Source organism: Pangasianodon hypophthalmus, chromosome 18 (assembly GCF_027358585.1).
Source record: "Pangasianodon hypophthalmus isolate fPanHyp1 chromosome 18, fPanHyp1.pri, whole genome shotgun sequence".
In the NCBI taxonomy this organism is placed as follows: Eukaryota; Metazoa; Chordata; class Actinopteri; order Siluriformes; family Pangasiidae; genus Pangasianodon; species Pangasianodon hypophthalmus.
This window is the reverse complement of record NC_069727.1, coordinates 13,408,295-13,435,613: the sequence shown is the minus strand read 5'-3', so window position 1 is coordinate 13,435,613 and position 27,319 is coordinate 13,408,295. Positions and strand designations below refer to the sequence as shown.

Genomic DNA, 27,319 nt, shown 5'->3' with positions numbered 1-27,319 from the left:
CAGATGAAGACTCCATAGATTTCAGAAAGCAGCAGAACAGAGAACCAGAAATAGGGAAAAAGTTAAATATAAAAGTTGAACCAAAGACTAGGGAGAAAAGGAGAATACATATAATTTAAAAAAACGACAGAAAATAAATACACGACTAAAATATGGGTGTTAGCTGTTATTGTATAAACAATAACGTATTCAAGCACGCACTTTAATATAAACTAGTGATTTGCCTTACAGCTGGAACAACTGTCAGACCTGCTGTTATTGAAAATGAAACAACGCCTTCTGATCAATTAGAATTGAAAGCATCAAAAGGCTTGCATTAAAGGCAAAAATATACCTTAAGATGTTTTATTAATATAAAATATGTATCACATATAACATAATGTGCTTTTCTGAGAGTATCATGGTTTCTGAGAGTATCATGGTTATCATTAGTACTCCTACAACAACAGACAACTCTATTATCCGACTGGACCCTAAAATCTTTTAGATCTTGTTCTTTTTTAAAGTTTAATTTCGTAATGTTTTGGAATATAACAACATTAGTATAATGTTTTTCATATTGTGACATTGCTATGGCATGGTTTTGCGAGTGTATTTTGTGTGTTCCAATCTTAACCTCAGCAACAATAAATAATGTGATACAAGTGTATTAGTAAAACATCTTTAGGTATATTGATATGACATTTTTGCCTTGTACTGCAAGTCTGCTGAATCAGTCAATCTAATTGATCAGAAGACGTTGGTTCATTTTCAATAACAGCAGGTCTGACAGTCGTTCCAGCTATAATGCAAATCACTAGTTTATATTGAAGTGTTTGTTCTAATACATTTTTTGTACAATAACACAATAACGTAATACAATAACAGCTAATTCATAGAGACTTGTATGGTGGATGCCGCACATAATCTAAACCTAATAATAAATGGGAATGGAAGCAGTCTGCTGTGTTCTTTGCAATTCCTTGGTAACAAGCTGCATTCGCTGTGTTCTTAACTTCAAGAGTTCTTAACTTCAAGTGAGTCAACTACTGTTTATAAGTGCTGTAACATGAACTTACTTGTTTTGTGAAGGTTACACAACACTGAATTGAACTATCAATGAATAACAAGTATGCTGTGTGGTTCTTTAATAAATGAAAAGTAAATGTAGGCACAATTGCTGTTATATGTATGACATGTTGCTATAGGATACTGATCAACTTTGGGGTGGTAATGGCCCTCCACTTCACATGGGGCTGCATGACCTTGTTGTTGATTTTTTTCCAATAACAGCACACCCCATCATGTTTTATTCCTACATCTTGCACAACCCTAGACTAAAATTAGAGATGGACTTCCAATTATAAACATTTTGTGATTGGTGTGTACAAGTGTCACCATTTCAATAAAACAGTAGTGGAAACAAATTAGAATTTTGTTTCTAAAATGATTTGCCCCAATTTTATGTACATAAATGTGTACATTCTGCTCCAGACTAAAATGGCTATGAAAAAATAATTGTCATGTGGTTTTGTTAAAAAAATTCCATATATATTTTTATAAGGATTTTTAAAATATTCTTACAATACTTTTACTTTAAATAAATGTTACATACTCATATATTCAGTGTGAGATTAGGCTTATTAGGTATGAAGACATTTTTTTTACCCATCTTTTTTTGTACCTGAAAAACTCTGGAGGGTGCCACTCCAATAACTCTGGAGCTGAGTGTAATTAGACTTTTAAGCTCAGAGTAAACAGCTCTTGGTAGCGGATTCAGATTTTGGTGTAGGTAGGTGGGAATGCATAAATACCTTGCTACGTGGTTGATGACGGGAGAGAAGTTGGTGGGTCCGTAAAGCTGCACAGACTTCAGGCTCTGGTAGTATGCCTCCATTACACCATCTATTCCATTACAGTATGGGTTCTGTGGGTTCCCATTCTGCATAGCAAACAAACAAAAAAGCCACTAAGACACTAATCCAGGGATCGATGGATTGGATCAATGTGGATCACCGAGTTTATCCGTGGGTCAGAATTCCGATTGGCATCAGTGAAATTGAGCTGTTGAATCTGTAAAGAGGGCATGACACCTGTGCCATCAGTCCAGCCCACACATTCAGAACAAAATGTCATCTTCACATACGTACTCTGAACTACTCTTTTGGGTGCCTAAAATACATTTATTTCTAACCCAGTCTCTTAAAATTCATTCAGTTTTGAACAAACAAGGGCAATGAGGTCAAATTTTGTCCAGTTTCATATGAATGAAGCTGTAGGATAGAAATATGAATGTCAACCCCACAGTTAATCCTTAAGACAAGTGCATCATATCAGAATAAAGAAACGATAACTATAGCATTAACATTAGCATTATTATGCTACACTAGGGGAAATCTGATTTCTATCAAATATGATTTCTAAGTGTGATGTGTCCTCAAAATTCTTCCCAAATATACCAGGTCAAAATCAAGGCAAACTCTATTTATACACTGCTTTGACAAATCACTGGGGGGGGGGCGGAAAACCCACTTATTAAATACATCAAAAAAGCAGGTAACCCAACTAAATAATGTAATCATGGCTGTTTTATCTCATAGTTATATAAACATGGCATTTTCTTTTATTCGCTTTTTCTTTTAGTTTTATTATTGTTGATTTATTCCTTTTCCTTTGTTATAAATATTACTATTACTTCTACTACATGGTTTTATATTCTGGAATGAATCAGTTCAGTGTCCTTGGATTCCCTGAAAGTCACTTATAAATAAAATGCTCCTCTTCTTCTTCTTACTATTATTATTATTATTATTATTATTATTATTATTATTGTTAGTAGTAGTAGGATTAGTATTATGCTTAAAGCCATGACATTTTAATACAGGCTTAATTTAAAATTTCACAGAACAGTGAAATAGGACACCCAGGATTGCTCAGGTGACTGAAACCTTCCGCTCATTTATTCATTCTATATGTAATGCATGCAAAAGATCTGTAGCCCAGATGGTGCAGCATCTGTTATAAAGCAAGGATAAAGCACGCTTTTCACTGGCCACATTGTAGCTTTTGAAGCATGTTCAACAAACATGTAAGCACATGACAGGGATTCACCAAAGCCCACTGAACATGGGTTCAAGCCAATACAGAATGCCTCAAGTAATGTGGAGTATTGGGATATATATGTATTGGGTTTCATCAAAATGGAACTTTGTTGCATTGTACCTCTGTAATGTCATGGTCTGAATCCCCTAGCTAAACAGGCAATTTAATTTAGCTGTGCTGAGGATTTGCTATAAAACTTGACATCTTTGAGCTGCATCATTGCAATCGTACTGCTCGAAAGAATGTGAAGTTTTGAAGCTTAAAATGAGATACATGTTATATGACAATCTGGAGAAGTGAATAATCATTACTCAGGTCATAGACAGAGGAACAGAAGCACAGGAAGAAGACTTTCTGTTAAAGACCCATTTATCCATTCTTAATAAGAAGCCTTTTCACAATCCTAAAAGGAAAGCTGGTCCACCCTAATGTTATTTTCTCTGGATCTTTGCAGTATTTTGATTTAAGAAAATATATAGTTTATTGGAAGATTTAATCAGCCAATAAATGGAAGCAGCAGCACCACACACCTACGCTGTTTCTGTCAAGTTCTCAGCTAGCGTGAGCCTGTTTACACTGTACTACGGATAAAAGGCATTATTTTGTGTGAAATGACTTCAGTCAGGCTAGAAAATTCAATCCTAGATGTTGATTTGTCCCAAACAAGGGGATGTGCAGTGCTCCTTCAACAATTGATGAAATTGTAGCTATCAAGAGAGAAATTACAACAGGGGACAACAGTGGAATCAGTATACTGGCCATCAAAAAAACATAATTCCAACTGCAGTTACACTATGTGCTTTTTTTCTGGGATTACACTGTAAATATGTCACATTACATCTAATGCATTTACCATTTCATAAACTCCAAAATATGATAATTGACTCAAAAAGTAGCTAAAATAGATGAAAGGCCTTGTTTATATAATATAAAATTTATTTCAGATATTTTGCGGTGTTATTCTAAAAAATTTAAATTAACCCATTAGAGCTAAGCATTATGTGAATATTAGTTCACAGTTTCTCATGGAAAAGCATCTTTTGTCATTTATCATTATAATTTACAACCCTTTTGTAGGCAGCATGCTGTGATTGAATATTCATATACTGTCAGTTAATGAGAAAAATCATTACTGGAGGAGCTAATGATCCAAGTGTAAAGTTTTAGATTAAGGTTGTAATGGGTCTACAGATGCTGGCTGAAGAATAAAATAAAGACTGTAAAAACAGCACAAGTGGACAGATTTGTGAGCTCTAATGTTTCTAATGTTACAGGTGGTCACTCACCAGTGCGAATTCATGGGATACACGCCCATCGGGGGGTAGCTTGGCACCGAAGCCCAACGCTGGGAACATCTTGTCACTGTCATAGTCCTGAATGATCTCTCCCACGGCTTTGAGAGCCATGCCATAGGCATTCAGCTGGTATGGACTCATGTAGTGTAGGGAAGTTGGCTGGGCAGGGTTGCCTAGAGACCAGAAAAAAATAGAAATGTCACAGGTCAATACTGTGCTTGAACTCTTAAGTAATTCCAGACTTGCAGGAAAAAAGATAACATGATACACTATATATGTCATGAAAATTAAAAATTCTGACATGCAGTATGTACACTGTTCAAGGTTAGATCATGAGAACATTGTTGCCAGGCAACTGGGAAATATTGAGTTGGAATATTGAGCATGGCAGGTAGCTAATGATTGAGGCTAATGATTTACCTAGCTAGCACACTGTACTTAGAAATAAAAGCATAGAGAGAGTGTAAACAAAATAAAAGTGTCAGGAAAATTAACATTTCCTGCAAATGTGTTGCTTAATTACTAAGAAACCAAAATTACACTGTAATTACACTTTGCATTAATGACACACTGAACTTCCATGGGTTCTGCCATGGAAACATCAACACTGTCACAACTCATGAACTAGGAGCTATCAGAAAATAATTCTGAAATAAGGAATAGCAAAGGAGTGGGCCATTCATATGAATATTTTCCTAAACATGGGAAACTCAAGACTGCATTTAAATGTAGTATAAGCAAGCCTATAGGAAAGTAATCATGATAATGAGCGTACTTAACTTTTCAGACTCTGTTTACACTTGTTTTCACTTCACTAGCCTGAGCTTCCTGCAAACAACAAGTGGATGTTTCACCTAAATGTCCATCATACCTATGGCCTCATAGCCCACACGTTTTGTGCTTCAATAAATTTTATTGTTTGATTTCCTCAATAATTTGTCAAATCTGTTTTATGTTAAAACAGCTCTGAAATTTTCTGCATGCTTATAGCTCTCCTGCTCCCAGTCAACAGATTAGCATTTGAATCCAGAGGTCATTGCACGCTGAAAGCTACTTCATCATTTCTCTGAACTAGATATAATGGAAGTGGCCCTTTAATTTGGTGAGGCTTTGACCTCTCCGCTGCATGCTGTGCCTCCGTGAATGAATCTAAACGCCGGGTCTTTCCTCCTCATCACGCTGATCACAGCTCTTTAATACAGAACACCTCGCTCATTATGCTGGAGGAGGGCTATCAATGGCTACTGTTTGGGCCTGAATTGCATGCATTTCAATAATTCCCAACAGCCCACTGGTGACCGGTGCACTCACCGTTTGAGGCGGTGAAATCAATTGCCACGGTGAAATTAATCTGAGTCCTGCAGAACAAAAAAGAGAGAAAAGAGAGAAATTACACCTACCATGTGTAATAATGTTTGGCAAGAGCCAGTGGGCTCAATTAAATGAATATCAGGATTTTATAAAGCTGTCACCTTGAGAGATATATATATCTATGTGGGAGAACAAACCTATCATATAATAGAAAAAAAGCTAGTTAAAGACAAAGGGGATAGAGAAGTTAATTGCCCTCTCTTACCATACTGTGAGTGAAATTAAAACATACAGGGTTGGAAAAACTACACAGGCATTTATAAAATACAGTACAGCATTACATTTATATTAGTAATGCCCAGTGTAGGGTGGTGCTAGATCAGGAGTTAAGGCTCTCGAGTGTGCTTTGCCTTGTTATCAAGATCTTGTTTAAATTTAAGTTTGAAGTTTAAATCATGACAGTACCATAGACAAATCAATACAAATGAGTGAGTTGCTCTGCTGCCATGTTGCGGCTTTACATTAAAACCAAACTAACACATAGAAAAGCAGGCTACGAAGTATTTTATTCCTTTTATACCACAGTCAACACTTGCCAACACTAACAATGTTTTATTTATCTGTTTATAGTTACATTTTACACTGTGGAACATGCAAGACACAAGTGCATTCCTGTTATCATTTACATTATAGCAGCTACAAATACTATGTAATGATTGCATGTCATGAACACTGCACAGTTTGTGACAGTGGTTTTGTTATATTACTTTTAAAATGACATTTTCAGTCCTCTATTGGCAGGATTTTCATCTATGCAAACAATATTTTGGAACTTTAACTGATTTATTGAACATCCCATATATGCCCTGTCAAGGACTATCAGAGAGTCACTGCTGGGCCGTTGAGTAAGGGATTGCTCAGAAATATGATTATTCAAATTCAAATTCAAAGCGTTTTTTTGTCTTGTGAGGAAACCAAGTTTCCCTGAACAATGAAATTCTTCCTTTGCTGTCCACATTGAATGCCAAGATAACAGAAACTAGATAGAAATAAAAATAAAAACAGACATGCACATACATACAAACAAACATAATAAAGTGTAGACTATGTTACAGAAGTAGAAATATAGATTATATATATAGAAATATAGACTATGTACATCTGTATGTGTGAGTGTGCAATGTTGACTTGTGCATATGAAGTATATCTCTATGTGCAATATTGACTTATGTACAAAACAATACAATACAAATACAAAAACAAAAAAAAAGTACAGTGGCCTGTAGTAAATTGAGTGCAACTACACAATAACAATAGCAGCTGTCACATTTAACAATGTGCAAATCGAAATGAAGCTTCTTGATAAGAAATAGCAGCAGTAACATTTACAATGTGCAAATTGGGCTGTAGCAGTTCAGTCCACCTAATCTATGAGATGTGTGAGACTAGTCTGTGTCCACTGGCTACCCATTTAGAAGTCTAATGTCTAAGTCTTTATGATTATGTTGGATTCTGCTTTAGTTGTAAATTATTTTAAATAAAAGTATCTGACATAAGCAGCAAAAACACATAAAAAAAACACATCTTTCTTCTTTATCTTTACTTTAGTACTCATTTCTATGTAAGGTGAGGCTGACCTGGTCCACGAAACTGGACAGACCGAGACTGTACATCTAAAAATGCTTTTTTTTTCTGTGTACATGTATGCATTTGTCTTTCTCTAGAGCTCAGATATCAGTAAGGCTGGGAGGAGAGCATAAAGTGGATGGATCTGTGTGTGTGTGTGTGTGTGTGTGTGTGTGTTTAGTTAGGCTCTGGTGGGACAGAGCAAGCCAGCCTGATGCCTTAAGTATGGGCCTGTCTTCTCTAGTTATACCATCCTCATTACCAAGGTTACAACTGCAGTTACATATGCATCCATACACACACAGACATCCACATGCATTCACACACCCATGCATCCCCCCACACACACACACACACGCACAGTAGTAATCCCTCAATAAATTATAAACACTGGAAAACAAACAGCAAACTGTTTGCTATTAAAACATCAGTTTAATTATTCTTCTGGATGCCAGCTGTGAATAACTCTTTGGGAATACATTAATTCAGTGCCACAGGTTAAAGGCTAAAGCAAAGTGACAACAAACAGACATTCCACTCAAGCTCAAGTCTTATTGCTTGAGCTTATTAGCATGATATCCATACCCAAGATGGCAAGCTTATTATGAGACTTTTATAGTTAGCAGTTGAGTTGATGAAATGCAGCAGCTACAGAATGAAGGAAGCAACTAGTAGAAGAGGAAGGAAGAGGGAAAAACTACAGCAGGAGGGAGGTTTACAAGGAACCTTGATGAAGGCCAGCAAGTCAAATCACAGATTTATATTAATGCACTCATTCTAATAACTCATTCTAATTATTGTAGTTATCTTACACAGGGATTTGTATGGCAAATGCTACACAAACATAGCACAAACTGATTAAAAAAAAAAAAAAAAAAACGTGTGTAATTATTGATATGGTCACGATTTCTGTGAGAAAAATTTTATTTAGCATTTTTGGAAGGAGTCTCTAGTGTCAGCACTTTCTAACAGTCAGAGGTAAAGTTGTTCTTTTAAGTTTATCTCCATGATAAAGTCTTGAACACCGAGGGCTTTGGGGTTTCTCAGAAACAAGCTGCATTTTTTTATCTTATTAACTTCAAGAGGCTGATGAGTGAATGACTGTTCGTAGCTGCTATAACATAAGTGATACCATGAATGAATTTGTTTCATGATCATTCCACAACATTAAACATAACTATTAATGGATCAAATGTATGTGTCATTCTTTAATAAATAAAATAATGTTGTAAATTAAAAATGGCTCTGATATAAGACGAATAAAACACTGTGAGGTGTGCTTTTTTAGCAGATCCGCTTTTGCGTCACATTTTCCTTTGACAGCACACCCAGTCATGTTTCATTCCTTACTTATCATATTCTTAGAGTCTTATTAAATAGTAGAAATTGACCTCATAATTAATTTTACACATATCTATTTTTCCCCAACCTGCACTTCAAAGTTCTCTTTTTAAAACTGTAAATCTTTATAATCACAGTTCGCATTCCAAAAGTAGTAAACCATTTAAAAATCACATTTTCAAATGTTGTGGTACTTCAAGTCAGTCCAAGCAGCTCAACAACAGACATTCGTGGAAGTCTTTGGTGTTCACTGAGTAGTGTTATTCTATGAGGAATACCACCTTGCTGGCCTAACTCTATTAACAGATGCTTGGTAATAGAAAAAAGGAGAGAGCAAGGCAGGTCTGAGTGAACATGCCCTAATATGTAGATGATGCCCAGTTCATTACCCCGGCCATCTGCTCTGAGTGCAGCCTCCAGCTGAAGGGGCAAACAGGAGCAATCGGTCTTCTCCCTGTTCTCTCACACAGACCAAAATCACCTTCAGCTAGGTGATTCAGCTCACTGCACATCTGACACAGAATGTAACACTTCCACAGCCCTTCTGAAAGACTGCACAGCTGGAATTGTGGCTCCACAGAAAGTGTTGGCTATTTTTATTCAGGGTATAAAAAGTTGGCATGTGTTAGGGTCAGAGGAGACCAAAATCAAACTTTTTGGTTATGCACACGATCGGCCTGTTTAGGCATAAAAGGGTACTGCATAAAAAGAAAAGCACTTGATACACACTGTAAATCTGGTGGTAGATCACTGATACTTTGGCATGAATTCAGGATATTTCAGCCCAAAATCTGGTTGCCTCTGCAAGGACGTTCAGACTTACCCAAAGATGAACAAGATGATGAGCCAAACACACTTCCAAACCAACACCGAAATTGTTAAAGAAACACAGAATCATTGTTGTACAAAGACTCTCTCAGTCTCTGGATCTGAACGCTACATAAAACCCATGGTCTGAATTGAAGAAAACAAAGCACAAACCTAAGAATATAAAGGTGCTACAATGTTCTACATGGAGAAGAGGACCAAGATCCTTCTACAAGTGTATTCAACCTTGTTAGACTATACAGGAAGAGACGCATCGGTGTATCATAAATTAGTCATTATAAGGGTGCCATTAATTTTGAAAGCAGTACTTTGTATTTAAAAATGCACTACATAAAAAATCTTTGTAATTTAGTTAATTTAAAAAAAGCTTTACAATGTCCATGTAGTATGTTTAAGCTCAAAATATCACTTATTGCACTTATTCAAATTATCGCTTATTGTTCTTCTGTATATTAATTCTTTTTCTTTGTACACCGCCTAAATTGACAGAACAATTTATGATGTCATCAAACGATAAGGGCAGTGACACTCACATAAAACTGTAGCCATGGTGACAGGAAGAATAAAGAGGTGTCATAGGTACTATCCTGTGTATTTATGTGGTGTTCTACACTGAGCTCACACAATTTGTGGTAATCATCCTTCAGCTCTTGATCAGTAATCAGTTTCTCACCACAGCACTGCTGTTTGCACTTAGTGGACTATTAACAACCCAGCAGAGACACAGGGCTGTCAGCAACACCACTGCACCTGATATACACTTGTATCAGTGCCACACACATTAACATGCCTTGTTGAGAATGGAACGCCACCCAAATAATCTCTGGTCAGCAGCGATCCCTTTCCATTAATTATTACTAATTCACCTATATGGGAGGTTTAGATGATACAATAGCCATTGATTGTAGAAAGGTACCAAATGAACTGGGAAATATTGGTGAATATCAATAGAATGACCAGAGTTGACTACAGCAGAAGTTGCTTGAGCTTACAAACTCTTCATATACACTCATTTACTGCCACTACGCACTTGTACATCATAACAAAATACCTCAACCTGCAGTATCAGCTGTAAAAAAAAAAATTCTTCTTAAGGATGGTATGTTGACATTTCCAGAAATCTCAGTGGTAAACTCTATGTGCTGAAACCTGAAATTCTCCAGACAGAATGTGCAGCATGTCATAAGTAAAATACACTACTTGGAAAGCGTGAAAAGTTATGATTCTCTGTCACTCGCTATTTGTCTTGTCCCTGACACAACCTATGGGGGGAGTCATCAGCTAGCAGTGAGAAAGACAGAGAGAGACAGAGAGGTAGAGAGTGAAAAAGAGAGTGAAGGAAGGCTGTGCATGCTGTGTTGGTATATAACACATTCGCTTGGGAGTCCTCAGTTCTGTCAGTCCACACTACCGACACGGAAATAATGGCTCTCGCCAAAGTTAGAGCACCCTAGCAGCAAACAACCTCAGGCACACTTAATTAGTCAGCCTGACCTAACACCATGGGTTGTTAATTAAGGCAAATGATTATAAAATGGGGATTTATAGCACAGATTGGGAAGGGATATTCATTTCCTCTTGTATATGCCCAAACAAGCAATGATGCATTCAAAGAACAAATGCAGTCTCTCTCTGAAATGCATGCTTTCCCTACTCATAAATGAGTTAAAATCCTTTTGCCTCCAGTGCCCAGACAGAAAACAATTATTAGCAGTGCATATGTCAATTAAAAGCTGAACAGAGACCCCACAGGGAAACACCTCCATCTGCGATGCACAAAAGGAGAAAAAGAGCAAGATTTCCTCCGCTCCCCATAATGGCACATCAGTGCCTTCCAATAGAAGATGACAGTTCAATAAGTAGAGGCTTAGCAGCGGCAGCTGCTTGCAGGAGCTCTCTGCAATTCAAGTGTATATAATAGAGACCGTTATATGTGAATGCGAATCCAGGTAATAAGATTGAAAAATGGAGCCTTTGGAGATGGAGATGGAGTCCTGACTGACACCTCTCTCTGAGATAAAAGTTTTATAACTTTACATTGCATGTGTTTATGAAACTGCAGATGTATTGCAGTAGAAAATGACAACTTTAATATTACTGCGATAACGAATGCCGAGCTGTGTTGACAGGTTTCATCTGTGAGAAAACTTACACTGCCAAACAACTACATCAGCAAGTACGGAACTAATCCTGGTGCAAAAAAGCTGCTAAAGATGGCGCGACATGGCAATACATTGCGTCAACTTCCATCTTACTCATTTTCATTATCAGTGTAGCTAAGTGTGAGGTCTTGAAGAACTGGGCTGCTTATGCGGCTGACCTTTCAAATGTTAACTGCATAAAATGTCAAAATAAACAGTGGAATTAAAATCGCTGTATCAGCATGTCACAACTGACGGACTTCTGATCTAGTGCGGTTTTATGACACTGCTTAAAAATATATCCAATTACTACTGGATCTGACCAACACTCCAAGAGCTATCAAACCAGCCAACCCAGCAATCTCATTTTCAGTGAATAGAGAGTCCGAGTAAAACCTGTCACACTGGATATGTGCTTTTCAAACCTTTAGTGAAAATGAGTAAAAAGGAAAAAACATATCTGTGGAACAGGCATAGTGAGGAAAATGACTGCATCAGACAGCAAAAGATCTAGTCACAGTAGCACTCTGAATCCACCTGGAAGCCCCTGCAAGCTGTCTCTTTAATTCTTCCTTTCAGAGATGAAACAACAATTATTGGAATAGATGCTTCTTCTGTCAGAAAATCGTGCAGGAGAGATTCTGTATGCATGAGTGAGATGCTCGGAAAATGCCTCATGACACTCACTCTGTGCCAGCAGATGATGTGGGGGGGGGATGGGCGTGCGAGGACGGGGGCGACGGATCAGGAGGCAGCAGATTTGCCACAGAGGAGAGGCCGCAAATTCCCTTCTTTCTAATCAGTCGATTACCAAACTCTGTAAAATCACCACAAAGTGGTATGCTCTCACTGTACCTTTCAGAGCATAAATGCTTGTCACTGGGGAGACCCTTAAGGGTTCTTCTTATGATCATTCAATATGTATCTATCATGCAGGGAAGTGAATGTAAGGTACATAATTTGACCATAAGGTCTACCTTTACATTATTTGTACTTTGGCGAACAAACGTGGTCTGAATGAATAGCTTAACAAGTGGTAAACTCTCTAATACATTAAACATATTTATACTGTTTATTTATAGCACTTTAAACAATAGACATAGTCACAAAACAGGGTTACAGAAGCCCAGATTTTGAGTTTGAGTTATTGGCAAGGGAAAAACTCCCTAGGACAACTTAAGGAAGAAAAGGTGAAAGACAACTGACTCAAAAGGGAACAAGTCCTCTTCTAGGTGACACCAGATAGTAGGATTATAAATCATTACTCTTCTCTAAGTGTATACTGTAAAGTCATCCAGTACTAAGTGTTAAGATGATGTTCCAGTTGAGCATCATAGTCTTAAAAGCAGCAGGTGAGATTATTCACTGACACAAGGGTTAGACTTGGGCATGAAGTGTTTCTGGGAAGTGCAATATTTACGGCATCCATGTGGGACCATCCATAGCTCAAGACAGTAAAAAAGTGCAGATGCTCCAAGCAAAAGAAGTATCAGGATGAATCAGGCAAATCCAAAGGGCAAGAGCAGCCACAGCAATAGATTTGTATCTGATTATTTGCACATACATTTTAAACTTGTATTTTAAAACTTTTTTTCAGGAACATGATGTGAATGTATCTCATAAATGTTTTTCAGGAACATGATGTGATTGTATCTTATAAATGTTTTTCACCTCTCGGGTCCCTACCTATAGCACTTATACATAATACATACAGTATAACACTTATACATAATACATATAGCACTTTAAGAGAGATGTTACTCCGTTGCCTATACTGTTGAAAACTCATGTGATGGGATGTGCCATGTTGCATTCTTCACTCATCTTGTTCATACTCTTCAATATCATGTCATCCCTGTCACATTCTCCATATCACTGATGTATAATAACCTAACATCTGCTTGTTCCCATTATGTTTCACAGCTGACACTGTTTACTTATTGCATCTGTAAATATATGCAGAAAACCATCTGGGATCTGCAGATCTTAGCATAGATCTAAAAATGGAATAGATGTTCTTTCTACATACTGTCCATCTTATTTCCAGTTAAGAAAGAGCTTGTTTATTTAAAGTAAAATATGTCAGGTTTGAGTATAATTAGTAGGCAGCAGGCAGTCAGGAAAAAAGTTAAATATTTATGTATTCAACATTCAAGTACCACACATTTAAATCCCACCTTCATCTTTTAGTTGCCTCACATCAGTTTATCGAAATGCACGCATCTCCCAAGCTTATTGACCAAATGATCCTTGTTGCTTGATGTAGGAAAAGGGGTCTAAATCAATGCACATTGTTTATAGCCAGTTCCTACACCTTTGGTTTGTGTAAACATCAAGCAGGGCTGAGCTCTAGTACTATAATTTGATAAAAACGTTAATCAGAGCATGAAGTACTTGTGCTAATAAAGATGATGTAACAGCTTCAAAACACTTCATAGAGAAAGGGTTTCAGTTCAAAATTGTAGAATGTTTCCTCTCAGTCAAAGTAATCCTTAACTGCTCTGTCAATACATGTATTCATTTTTCTAGTTTTTTTGACTGCACCTTATGGAAAAAAAAAATTCAAATATATTTTGATATCATTTTGTTGCCAAAACTGACCAACAAGAAATAAAACTTAAAGTCTGGGGATATACTGAAAACATGTTTGAATCAAATGTCTGTGCAGTCAATATTTTATAATTAATTATAATCAAATAAACTGAACAGCTCTGTTCCCATATTGTTGACCTTCATGAAAGTGGTGATGCTCCACTTCCTGCTGGATCCCAATTTAGTCTTGGTTAATGGCATATTCTAGTTGCACAAATATGTATTTTTTTAAATTACATATCAATTTTATAATTAAATATAAAAAAGCAAAGTATGCTGGCAAAATCTGAATTACATGCAAGTAATAATGATTTAACAGGCACTTAGTAGAGATACTCTTTTTCTGTGGTTGAATCTCAAATGATGCTTTTTTTGTGTATACAGGACACAAATTGCATTTGATAACATCTTAATCTTTTAAGTAATTACAATCATAACCAGATATTTGGTGTCAAATCTGTGGGTCCAGGCCGATGTGCTCTTGTAAAAAATGATAAACTGTTATAATATGGATTAAGATTACAATGAGAATGGCTTATCCTGATTAAAGAATTAAAGAATCCGATCTATGCTCAACTCTATTCAGTAGCCAACAGACTGAACCATGATGAGCACTGAGAATAAACCACTGCACTTGTACACAATGGACTGAAAATGTAAGACACTTATAAACACACTATGACTAAATAGTAATGATATATCAGAAAAGTACAATGATTTTCTTTGTTCAGAAATGGCAGAAATGGCAATTATTTGTAAATAAAGAAATCAAACACACTGCAATTTAGCAGATGCCTGAGTAACACTTATCCCATAATTATTGGATAATGAGGTGCACTTCATACGGAGTGCCAATCACTCCACTCAGCGGAGTGAATGCAAAGGAATGAGGCATGAAAAGGAAGGCAGAACAGAAAGAAAGAACCTCATAACTTATAGTATATGATTTTGATCAAAGACTTTATGCAGACAGACAAATAAAAGAATCATACATTAGCACTAGCTATGTTAATCCTCACCTGTTAATACTTAATTTGCCACTTCCTTTAAAGCAAATTGGGTCTCATTGCTTGGAAAGTGAATCAAAGCCTAAAACTTTGATAGGGATCCAACCAAATAACATACACATGACATGCATTTCTCTGGTGGCTTTAGCAAGAGATCACATGCTGCCAAGTAAAGATACATAAACAACAGTCACGCATTTCCTTCTTGAGACTCAACACCTCATAGATACAACCCTCTATGAGGAAAAACTCCAACTGCAAGGAACTGGTGATTATTTACCTGCCTGACACCTATCTCCTCTGGGAACTCTGGAGTAGGAGAGACCATCCCCAATCAAAAATCACAGCAGCTCTTTGTGGATGTAAGGTGGGCTATATCTAGTCCATATTTTTCCATTTCACACACAACTCAGACTCCTTCCTAACATTCCAAGTTTCCAAAGCCAGATCCCAAAGCAAAGGTCTATTCTGTCTAAGACTGTCCATCATGTGTCTGCCACCTAACTGGGATTGCACCTGCCTCCCATTCATTATCTTGCAGGTGGTGAGCCCACAAGTTGGCTCCACAAGATTTACCAGAAGCCAACCAGTTTACAGGGACAAAAGGCAACATTAAAGTGTTGCCATCATTCATTTTTGTAAGTCCCATTCAACAAAGTTCACAACAATATCACAGTGGTTTTGGAAAATGTGGGTGGTACAGTGGCACATCTCCAGGGTCCCCAGTTCAATCCTGAGTTTGGGTTATTGTTTGTGCAGACTTTCAAGGGTTGCCTCTGGGTTCTCCATTTGATAAACTGCCCATCCCATCCAGGATGTATTCTTGCCTCATGCCCAGTGTTCCCTGCATAGTCTCTGGATACACCATGACCCGGGTCAATATAAAACGGCTACCGAGTGAGTGAGTGTGAGAGAGAGAACTTGGAAATGTGACTAGTTTTAGTCAGAGGAGCTTACTGTTTACATGCTATACTTCTGTGAAAACAATTGTTCCAATATAACAGTCTTTGAAATGAATCAAAGGAAAAAGAAAAGCAGAGAGACTCTAAAGTAAATTTAGAGAGCAAATGTGATATACATAAACGGACCGCATTGACCATAAGGAAATGAATCCAGACACAGTGCATTGACCTTTGCAGCAGCACGTGAGGCTAAAAGGAGAGCGTAGCCATTAAAATGGCCGCCTGAGAAGAAGCAGCATCTGGCCTTCCTCCTAAAACGCATCGCTTGACGTGGGCGTGACATCTGGTACACATGAATAAACCTTTTTCACCCTTCTTAGAGTGACAGGTAACCATAACGACTTTCATTCTGCCCACACTCACACACACACACACACACCTGGGCAAGGATTAGCACTGACCAAATCTCTCCCCACCACTCTGAATGGACTTATCCACCCACGGTTTTCCTGCACATATTCATTCCGCTCCAATCTCTCAGCAGGATACAGGTGACATTCAAAAATCCTGCTGCTCTGCACTGTAGAACAGCAACATTGTGTTTAACAATGATACACAAGAAAATCCTCACTGAACGCAGTGTTTTCAATGAAAGAAAAAAAATTGCTAGTTATGTGTCACACTTTCTTTGATCTGCCCTATATTTTGGTGCTTGTAAGTGGTGCGTAGAAATGGCCACTCACCCGCCCTTAATGTAGTCTAGGAAGGTGACTTCAATATCCACAAGGAATGACAGAAGTGTTACCTAACAATGGAAAGAGAGCAAGAAAACAGTTCTAACAGAGCATACTGATTGCCTCCAGCAAATTACTACACCTCATTAATTTTACAGTACACAGCATCCATTTACTGTAAAATCCAATCAGAGATTCACTAATTTGACAGTGGAAATTTAAAATTATAGCACAGATCCTTGCATTACTCCTATGCCCTACACAGAAGTGGATAAGCATTACCCATATTCTACATACCGTTCCAGAATTGAGGTATTTTTTCTTCTTTCCTTTTTTCTTTGGATTAATGACCTATTGAGAAAGACAGACATTTTTCATTCATTTGTGAGAGAATCAAGAGGTACTCACTTAAAAAAAAAATACTCCAGCATTTTTCAACCTAATCTCTATCTATTATACCTGTAGTCTTCAGGGAATTACCTCAAATAATGTATTTTGACATTTTCCCCTATACTGAGAAAATAATAAAACTGTTCAGTTGTAATGGAAGCCCATCAACCAGAGGACGGTCAATCTGGCCCTGAGAACTGGATGGTCAATCTGGCCCTGAGAACTGGATGGTCAATCTGGCCCTAAAGCTCTTCTAACCAATTCTGAGACATTGCTTCATGTTGGTCGTGACAGACAGACACAAATATTATATGGCCAAAAGTTTGTAGACACCTGACCATCACACTCATGTGTTGCTTCCCCAAACTGATCTCACTAATGCTCTTGTGGCTGAATGAGCACAAATCTCCATAGCCATGCTCCAAAGTCTAGTGGAAAGCATTCCCAGAAGAGTGGATGTTGGAATGGGATGTTCAACAAGCACATGGGTGTGATTGGTCAGGTGTCTACCTACTTCTGGCCATATAGTGTAAGTCGTAAAGGTGGCTTAAAGTTGGATAGCTCACTTCACCTTGCATGGAAGTTGGGCCCAAGAGAGCAATTCACCTACAGAGACTGTACAATGGTACAGAGCACACTTAAGAGAGAAGTGTCTGCCCTGAGAAGTGGTATCCCAGATCAGGGAAAAGACTGGCACAGGTGGACATCTTCGCTGATTCCAAGTCAACTCGCTGCTGCTGTGGTCCAGGGATGGCAGGCAAGGCCTGGTGGCTTCCTCCTTCAGCAGATCTGAGCCCAAATGTATAGAAACCCCCAACCAGGTCATCTGTGCCTGGTTGACTGACGACTATGACCTAGCAGTCCAAGAAACACTCCTGAATGCAAGAGCCCCTCGCAGACGAGTCTTGTATGCTCTTAAGTGGAAGCTGTTCGGTCAGTGGTGTGCCCCTCATCAACTGGTTTGGTTTTCTTCGGGGACTACTGAACAGCAGCAAATCCCATCTACACTAGCGGTGTATGTGGCAGGCACTACAACATGTCACAACATCATGCATGGCATCTCTCTGGGGCTCACAACCTTTCTGAAAGGGGTGAAGCACTTCATGATTCCCCAAGAGCTTGGCGTAGGATTTTACTGTGTCTCTAAAAACTTTTTACTAGTGATCACTCTAGCAAAAACAGTGGGAGAATTGCGTGCTTTGGTGATAAGTTCGCCTTGCACGTGTTGGTGGCCAATGACTCTGAAGTGCTCTTGTAGCTAAACCCAAGTTTTCTGCCCAAGGTCATATTACCCCATTTACACTGACATTTACGACATTTGTCAGATGCCTTTATCCAGAGCGACTTACATTTTATCTCATTTATACAACTGAGCAGTTGAGCACAATGACACGCATGGGCATTCTCATGGGCATTATTTTCTCTAGGTTCTACAAGGTTAATGTCACCCCTCCCAATGGCATGCGTGCAGTGGTCATCTCCAAAAACCTTTCCGGTTAGTTCTAAACTGTCAGCCCCTCATGGTATCGTGGTATACGTTATCCAGATGATTTCTTACCACCCCTGGCACTTAAGAAGGGGGGAAATAGAATGCTAGTTATGTACATAACTCTGGTTCCATGAACCCTGGATAACCACAGTGTTCCTTGTTATGGCACAACATTCTGGGGAAAGTTTACTGCAAATAATGAATCATGTTTCACTAAACTGCTTGCACGCTCATCTAAGAAGGTATCCAGGTGATTCTCACTGCCCCTAGTAGTTATCCAGGGTTCACAGAACCAGTTACATATACAACTAGGATTATGCCTTACCAACATAACAGTGTGGGTCGGCTTGTGAATAATGTAAAACACTTGGGTAAACAGCTTTGGGGAAACTTGGGTAAACAATGTTAATACATTCTCTCATGTCATGTTTATTGTTTATTGTTAGAGTGCAACAATTATCATTTCAAAATACGCCAATATGTGTAGTCACTTATTTTAATAGTTTATTAATAATAAAGAAAAAACTGCCCACGGACTGACATTCAGTTTTCCATTCTTTTCTCAGTACAGTGAAACATGTTGAAGCTCACATCAGTGGAAACTGCTCATACACTATAGATGGTCCACATGAACATTATGTTGGAAAATGTAACATTCCTGTCCTGCAGTTAATTCTAACATAATCCACATTATGTGTTGCTGTAAAAGGAGGGAAACTTGTCTTTGAGTTACAGGAAGAGACGTATGACAAATTGTGCATATTTATACACATCAGCAAAGCATTGATTGAAATGCAGGAAAACACACACCACAAAGCTACTACTGTAAGGGCAAAAGCTGTTAGCCCTTGATGAGAAGTGTTCCATAACTGCTCTGTAGTGGTTGTCACTTCAAATAAACAGTGTGTGTGAGTGAGAGAGAGAGAGAGAGAGAGAGAGAGAGAGAGAGAGAGAGAGAATGTGTTTGATAGCAAAATGGTCATGCAGACAGTAAGACCCTCACAAAGGCATCAGTGATGACAAGACAATGAAAAAGCCTGTCGTCCCTACTTACAGTACCCGCACTAACCACTCCAGCATGAGAGAAGTTGCTTAGAGCTGTAGAGCGTTAAATCGCATATCAATGCCACCTCTCTCTTAACTGATAGCATGCAATCACTTTCTATCCTAAGCAAAATACAGGACGCATCAAATCATTAATCCATCCCTGTGCATCCCATTCTGAACACTACCTCCTCAATCACTCAATCATGTGGAAATATTATAATATATAATTAAAAGATAATGATAGTTTGAATAAAAATTACATGATAATTTAAAGCCTTGTAAAAGCGAATCTAAGAGTTATATAGCTAACATTATACTATATTGATATAGATGATTGTTCTCATGACTTTATTCCATTTAAACATGCCATATGTTGTAATGGGAAAGTTGTGTGAGTAACATGAAGCAAAAAAATTACTGTGTGCTAAAAATATTGCAGAAATGCTCCATTTAACATTCTTTGTTAGCTGGGAGAAGAATGCGTTTCTAACAAATCTGCTTTAAAATATCAATTTCCCTAATTTAATCCTTGCACTGCTGAAACAGTGCTACATCATTTAATATTGCCTTGTAGTCTAGGGATGCACATTTTCATATTTTTTTCCAACACTTGCGTCAATACAATACCATAAATATGCCTTTAAGGCTATAAAGATTTTATTGTAATTGTGTCTATCATAAATGTGCATGGCTGTATAGTTTTAATTTCCTTATTTTAATCACAGGATAAGCATAAACTGCTGCATGTGAGTCAGCTGTTCCTTTTGGAGGACAGACTTTGAGAAAAACATTCAGAAAAAGGCATGCATGTACCTCATATACGTTAAACTGGGACTGGCCTCTGGACAACTCTCTGTAGCTTGTGCTGAACTCGCCAATGAAATCGTGGCTGTATGTGCACACATGCATTCAGACATACATATGGAAACAGCACACACACAAAGAAAGAGAAATTCATTTTAATGTAGGATAGGATGAGCTGCTAAATCTCCTCCATACACCATGCAATGAGTAGAATATTTCTTCTTTATTGTGTATCTCACAATGAAACGGGTTTATGATTAGATTGTCTTCTAGCACTTCTTTTTGTTGTTCATTTTTTAAATACTCTGGCAGCTATGAAAACACAATATGCAAAATACCATCATTTGTTTCACTCCTGGACTCACTGAATGACTATCATCATAAATGCACTAGATAAAGATTCGTAACTGCCTAATTCTCACAAAATGAATTTATCCAGTCATGATATAAAAGGCGACATAAACCAAATTAAAGTATTTCTAACATCACAAGGGAAATGGAGAAGTCATGATGGTGAATGTATAAATGGTATGCTATAAACGACCCTGTTTGCATTAAAAATAGCTCGCAGCTATTTGATGGCAGATAATATCGCTGCCCATTTTCTTTTTGCCTTGCATGGCAAATCAATTAGATTACAAGGGTGTGCCATTCAACTCTCTACTAATGTACCATTTGTTTCACCATTTGTTTCATTTCCCTACATCCAGCATTCTTGGCCAACTGAAGATCTACATTATAACTCCAAGTGTTGTTTAAAGTTATGCTTGTAGTTAATTAGTTGTTGATGTTCTGTTTATGCTGATATGTTCACATGTTTGTTTATATAATTAAGCGCAATATTTCACATTGCACAAAATTGTGGCCTAACTAACTAGATGAATAAATAAGGGACTTATTTACAAAATAAGCCAGACTCCTACTCAAGCTTCACTCTGAAAAAATTAAAAGCATGTGGAAAAAAAAAAACGTTGTTGGTAAAAAAATAACAACTGATAATTGGCTATATATCAGACCAAATTAAAATTATTACAATATACGATAATATTATCGACTTTGTAGGCTGTGTACTTTTGCATGTCACTATTACCTTGGATCTAATGAGGAGAATAATTCTAAGAGCATCTAAAACTACTTTTGAGTAGTTGTTGTTTGTGTTTTATTGAATGGTTACAACACTTACCTGCCATCTCTGTCCCAGTCATACACTTCAACCTTGATTGTTCTAGAGAGAGAGAGAGCAAGAGAGAGAGAGAGAGAGAGAGATAGAGAGAGAGAGAAAGAGAGAGAGAGAGTGGGTAGAATGTCAGCTTGACAACTGTACAGTAATCTCGTTTCACACCAGCCTTTTTTTTTTTCTTTCAATTTCACCTCAATCATTATCTGAAGTATCTGAAGATGAAGTATCATTCTCTCAATATCAAGTAAGCAATTTTCCATCGACTGTGGCCAGTATCTCTAACAGCAATTTTACATTTTACTATTCACTTCATGGGCAATCAGGGCAAGTAAGCGAGAGATACCGAGATAGAGATATGAATCACGGACTGCTATGCTACAAAAGCTAGTCATTAGTGTTACATTACAACATGAGCAGTGAATTGGTTTCCTTGGAGCCTGCTGAAAGTGGTGAGGTTTTAAGTGCTGCACAGAGCCAGTTAAAAAAGCTAGAGATCTTGTGTGCAAAATAGGGTTGGATTTCTTCTGGATGGCTTAACATTCTTTTATATGAATGATCTGTAAAACTGCAGGAGATATGAACCAGTGCCAGATAGCAGTACTTTGAGAATAAGAAAGGTTTTGCTCCTGTTGCTTAGGGTTGAGAGGCTCGATTTCTCATTTCTTGGCTTGCAAACTTAATTAAAAAGTTCACTTCCATATCATTTCCAGCTATCAGCATTGCTGCTGTTAGCAGCTGCACAACAAGTGATGAGCGCGCAGCATGAATTTCTTGTGTCAAAATCCACAATATTTTGCTTGGCTGCGTACTAACAATAGCCTGTCACCAGAACTAACATGGCAGCAGGACACTCAGCACTTCTCTACAAGAGTGTACTGCAGAGTCTTATCTCCATAAACACAGCCCTACAGTTCCCCAAACTCAAACACTTTCAATCACAGATAAAGCAGAAGCAGGAGGCAATAATCAGTGCTCCATTCAGCCAAGGCTTCAGGTCTTGTAGAGGAAGAGCAAGGGGGCACTTTTGACTGCCACTGGTGTACACTTAAAGCCAGGGGAGTCAGAACGCCTTATAAAACAATAAACTTTGCATATGATTTAATGCATTTCCATTAGGGGTGTCAGGATGAATTTTATTCAGATTTTCAAAATACTTATTTGAAGGCAAAAAATCCAAGTTCCCATATTCGACTTGTAAAAGTTTCTGATAAAATTACCATATCGCCCACTCCTGATTCTTTGCCTAGAAAAGAAACATTTTATAGTGTAGCACAGTCTTTCCCACACAGAGGTGATTTTTGGGTCAGGCAATTTGACAACTGCAACAGCATATTATGTCCCATTAAATTATTATGTCCCATTAATTCTTTTAAATATTATATATTACTTATATATTACATACATATTTTATTTTTTAATCCACTCTGAGAAATGTACCAATTGTTGCCAATTTAGAGGTGATGGGAAAGGGGAGAGAAAGAAGAATGAATAAGAAAGAATAATGTGCAGCTCAAGCATGTCACATACTTGTGAAGTGATGCAAGCGTTTCTGTACTTTCTTACACTGGCTTAGTAAATACAACATGCCAAATCTCTACTGACTGCGAGATTATTATGAACATTCATTACCACTGTATATGGTCCAATAAAGTTTATTAATTCAACAAGATTGCAGTTGCAGTTCGGACTTTCATGAGGTTTAGAATTTAATCGGAGCCAGAGTGTGTGCTGCTGTAGGGCTACACCTCCCCCGTTATCCTGCTCACTGGAATAAATTAAAATAATCCAAATTGATATTTCATGTAGCCAGTGATATAGGGTGGCACTTTGAATGCTCTTACAGCTGCCTCAGACTGTTTATAACCAGAAATGGCACCTAGCTGATACCCAGTATCAGTATCAGGCAAATGTCTGGACTGGATATCAGGGAAGAACGAATTGCATCTGATTCTGGCTAGTTTTTATTCTGATGGAGAAGGAGGTTCAGTGGGCTGCTGATATTGTGGTTACTGGCATTATTTCGTTTCTTGTCCAAAGAAAGAAAAACAAAAGTTTTCATTTTGAATGTATGTTTAAATGCGATGCACTGGTGTGAGACACGTGGTATACTTGGTTCAAATCCTGCCGCACTACACAAATCAGCTGAGGTGCAATACATAGAATGATTTTTATTAGTCAAATTAATTTGTTAGTACAGGAGATGCTTTTCAGAATCAGTAACATGCACAAAACATTTATTTAATACTCCTCCTCACTAAAACAAATATCACTCCAGAAAAATGTGCTTAAGTCCTAGGTCATAATCACAAGTAACTAATTACTTAGGCTCTGTTTTACATAAAAATAAAGACATACTTGCTGAGGCCCTACCTGTCATAGTCTCCATTGCACAAGGCTCTGACGGGGATCTTGAAGGCCTGCCATACAGGGTTCAGGGTGTTCTTCACCACCTCTGTCTTATGGCAAATGGTGAATCTGTCACAAGCACAGATGCCTCAGTCAAACACATGCACAAAGAATTGTCAAAAGGTGAATAATTTCTAATTTCCACATTTGTAGAGAAATCCCTGGCATTTATCATGTACACAGGCCTACTAATGGCTTAACTGTTTATTTTAAAATAACAGTGTGCAGGAGAAAGGTACAAGGAGCAATTTTGTACTCAAAGTGTGTTTATTGAGGTTAATCTGAAAATCACCAGAGTCCATGGCTGCGTTCAAAACATATACAGTCAAAGCCACTATTTCCAAAAATCAATGTGCCAACATTTGTGATATTAGCTCATGTAGCAGCCTGACAAAAAAGAGCATAATGTAAACTGTGCAAAAAAAATTAGGTGGGTTAAAAACACACTTTTAATAATAACATATAATTAGATTACACTCACAGATCTTATGTCAATATTTGGAATAAGAGAAAAAAAAATTACTGGCTTGACAAATGATTTTCTTTTCTCTGAAATATTTGGAAAAAAATCACTAAGTAGTATTTAGTAATTGGGTGACGTAGCCTTTTACTAAAACGCAGAAACCAAGTGCATTGCATGTTTTAGCAACCTAATGAAAAAATAATTAAGGACACGCTTGACTGCTAGACAAACCTCCCCAATTTCACAGCACACCACTGCCTTAATCAGTAAACAGTATAAAGAAATGTACTAATAAGAAAGTAGTGCAGAGTGATGCAGTTACTTCAGGTTAGTTGCTGTAGTAACTGTGCAGGGCTTAGAATTATTTCATGGAACCAAAATAAGACAAAAATCAGGCAGGCTTGTTGAAACAAGGCGTGTGCATTTCTGGCTACAAAAATAACAGTAGGTAAAAATTCTGGCCCAACCAAAATAGCAATATCCTTACAATCAAACAAAAAAGTATGCTGACAGAAACACAGCTAAGAAAACACGACTCAGAATCACCATTGTTACTCATGCAATGCACAAGAGAGGCACTAAGGGTTTAATGAGACAAACTAAACTGAGGTAACAAGTGACAGGTGAGACTCAGTCACTACTACAGTCATGGGAAAAGAGAACAATATACATATAAAGAAGGCAGTGGGTGCTACACACAGTATACATGGTAACCAAGGACACAACAAACAGAATACTCCTATTCTATGAAATATATTAATATATACACTTACTGGCCACTTTATTAGGAAAACCTGTACACCTGCTCATTCATGCAGTTATCCAATCAGCCAATCATGTGGCAGCAATGCGATGCATAAAATCATGCAGATACAGGTCAAGAGCTTCAGTTAAAGTTCACATTAAACATTAGAATGGAGAAAAAGTGTGATCTCAGTGACTTAGACTGTGGCATGATTGTTGGTGCCATACAGCCTGGTTTGAGGATCTCACAGAATGCTGCGAAAAACAAAAAACATCCAGTGAGCGGCAGTTCTGCGGGCAGAAATGCCTTGTTCATGAGAAAGGTCAGAGACCAGGCTGGTTTGAGCTGACAGGGAGGCTACGGTAGCTGAAGTAACCACTCTTTACAACTGTGGAGCGCAGAAAAGCATCTGAATGCATAACACATTGAACCTTGAGGCAGATGAGCTACAGCAGCAGAAGACCACATCGGGTTCCCTTCCTGTCATCCAAGAATTCACTGTATGAGTTTGTTACTGACAAACCTGGAGCAATTACATGATACAATCATGTCAACATGGACCACTAAAAGGATCTAAAAGGAGTTTTCAACACTTGTGGTATCCATGTCCTGAAGAACTGAGGCTGTTCTGATGTTCCTAATAAAGTGGAATATATAGCATTTATAGCCAATCAGCTGGAGACTGCCTCTGAAAAGACTGTGTTGATGAGCACAGCTAGCACAGCTTAATTGTCCTTGGCCTCCAGAAACAGGACTTCTTCTAAGACCTTCCCTCCCTCTACACAACTGGCTATACATTAGTGGAGGATTTACTTATAGACACGTCATGCTGCTTCTGCAGCTTTTTTCTGCTATTCAGCTGCACACAAACCACTTTTTTATCCACCGAACCCACACAACTCAAAATAAACCCCTTATCATCTGGTTACACAGCTACAGCGAAGACAGCAGCTCAGGTTAATATTCTGCTGCTCTTAGGTCGAGGACAGGCGGTAATCATCACTGTCACGTATTCAGTCACCTCATTAGAAATCAGTATGTTCTGAACTAGTGATCAACCGATATGGATTTTTCTCAGCTCCCGGTGCATTTAAAGAGAACACCGAATGAGACCTTACAGTGCACTAATTAAAATACAAGAGTTATGCAATTAGGGACAAAATGTTCCAATTTTCCAATTAGTGTCAGTAAAACTGGGACTAATGAACACTTGCTAGACAGACAAATTCTATATATGTCAGTTAACAGACGTCCTCACTACAGCGAAATATTTATTTCTTTATGTAGTCATTTCCATTTTATTTTATTTTTCACATCTGGTAAAGATGATCTACCAGTTTGACAAATCTGTCTGTACTTTTGCAGCAGGTAGCTGGTCAGACCAAGCTGGATTTTTCAGCAGGGTAGGTGGATTGGCTGCTCTAAATTGCCCCGACCCTGACCAAGACAAAGCGATTACTGAAAAAGAATGAGTGAATAAATGAGTAATTGATTGATTCTGAATTTGCTGTTTCATTCCGGATTCATTTCCCATGTGTTTGTTGTAGTCTGTATTAGAGAAGTAATCAATTGAAACAACTACCTTTTAATTAACAGAAACCTGCACACACAACAGAGAGGGAAAAAAGAGAGAGCACTAAGAAGAATACTTATACTAAGAATAATCCTAAGCCTTTTTTTCAACATATTTTATAGGAGAAGGATATGTGTTTATTAGCTGAGTAGTGTGCGTGTGTATGTGTGGCTACTGGTACCTGTATATGAGTATATGTTCACTATTTTTATGAGAAGACGCTATGTGAAAAGCCCACTCTTGCAGTAGTCACAGTTTTAGAGCAGAAATGTTGATGTAGCACATAATGGCAAAAATCAACAGACGTTCACTTAGCAGTCAATGCTAAGTAAAATCAGTGTTATTTTTGCCATATGGAGCCTAT

The 27,319-nt window shown here is 37.8% G+C and overlaps 1 protein-coding gene across 3 annotated transcripts in view; it reads right to left on the bottom strand.

Annotated features, from left to right (window-relative positions):
* The window catches only part of LOC113531900 (copine-8), a 116,573-nt gene that overhangs the window by 15,617 nt on the left and 73,637 nt on the right, over positions 1–27,319 (bottom strand). For all 3 annotated transcript variants that reach the window (XM_053241907.1, XM_026922876.3, XM_053241908.1), the window contains 8 exons: positions 24,139–24,243; positions 21,772–21,813; positions 20,598–20,673; positions 17,156–17,209; positions 16,868–16,929; positions 5,688–5,734; positions 4,368–4,549; positions 1,794–1,921 (listed from right to left, as the gene is read on the bottom strand). In XM_053241907.1, coding sequence (XP_053097882.1) covers positions 1,794–1,921; positions 4,368–4,549; positions 5,688–5,734; positions 16,868–16,929; positions 17,156–17,209; positions 20,598–20,673; positions 21,772–21,813; positions 24,139–24,243 — 696 coding nt within the window. The remainder of the gene's footprint in view (positions 1–1,793; positions 1,922–4,367; positions 4,550–5,687; positions 5,735–16,867; positions 16,930–17,155; positions 17,210–20,597; positions 20,674–21,771; positions 21,814–24,138; positions 24,244–27,319) is intronic.